The sequence below is a fragment of the Phaethon lepturus genome, unplaced genomic scaffold (assembly GCF_000687285.1).
Source record: "Phaethon lepturus isolate BGI_N335 unplaced genomic scaffold, ASM68728v1 scaffold30363, whole genome shotgun sequence".
In the NCBI taxonomy this organism is placed as follows: Eukaryota; Metazoa; Chordata; class Aves; order Phaethontiformes; family Phaethontidae; genus Phaethon; species Phaethon lepturus.
Window position 1 is genome coordinate 1,970 of NW_010530220.1, and position 351 is coordinate 2,320.

At 65.0% G+C, this 351-nt stretch overlaps 1 protein-coding gene across 1 annotated transcript in view; it reads right to left on the reverse strand.

Moving 5' to 3' along the window:
* Positions 1–351, reverse strand: part of ACBD4 (acyl-CoA binding domain containing 4) — a gene marked incomplete at both ends in the record, with an annotated part of 4,584 nt that overhangs the window by 1,236 nt on the left and 2,997 nt on the right. Inside the window, one exon of the mRNA XM_010284216.1 lies at positions 113–211. Within this exon, the coding sequence (XP_010282518.1) occupies positions 113–211 (99 nt within the window). The remainder of the gene's footprint in view (positions 1–112; positions 212–351) is intronic.

The window sequence follows — 351 nt, forward strand, 5'->3', positions numbered from 1 at the left end:
CCCAGCCATGTCTGAAGCCAACAGCTCTGCAGGTGCACGGAAGCCCAGCGCCCTCCCTGGTGCCTTCTCTGCAGGGTCTCTGCTGGGTGCTGGCCACACCAAGGAGACCCACCTGGCGCGTGCTGCCCAGGCAGGGCATCTTCAGTGTGGTCTGGAGACGGGCTGCTCACTGGGTTGTCCTGGCTGGGGTCATCCATCTGCTCCTGACTGCCTGCACAGAGGGGAAGGGGCAGAGGAGGATTAAAACGTTGCGGAGGATCGTCGCAGCACAGGCTCTCTGTGGGCTGGGCTCAGCACTGCTTCCCTGCCAGCACAGCTGGGGGAAACGCGGACTCAGGGGCCGCCTCCTGC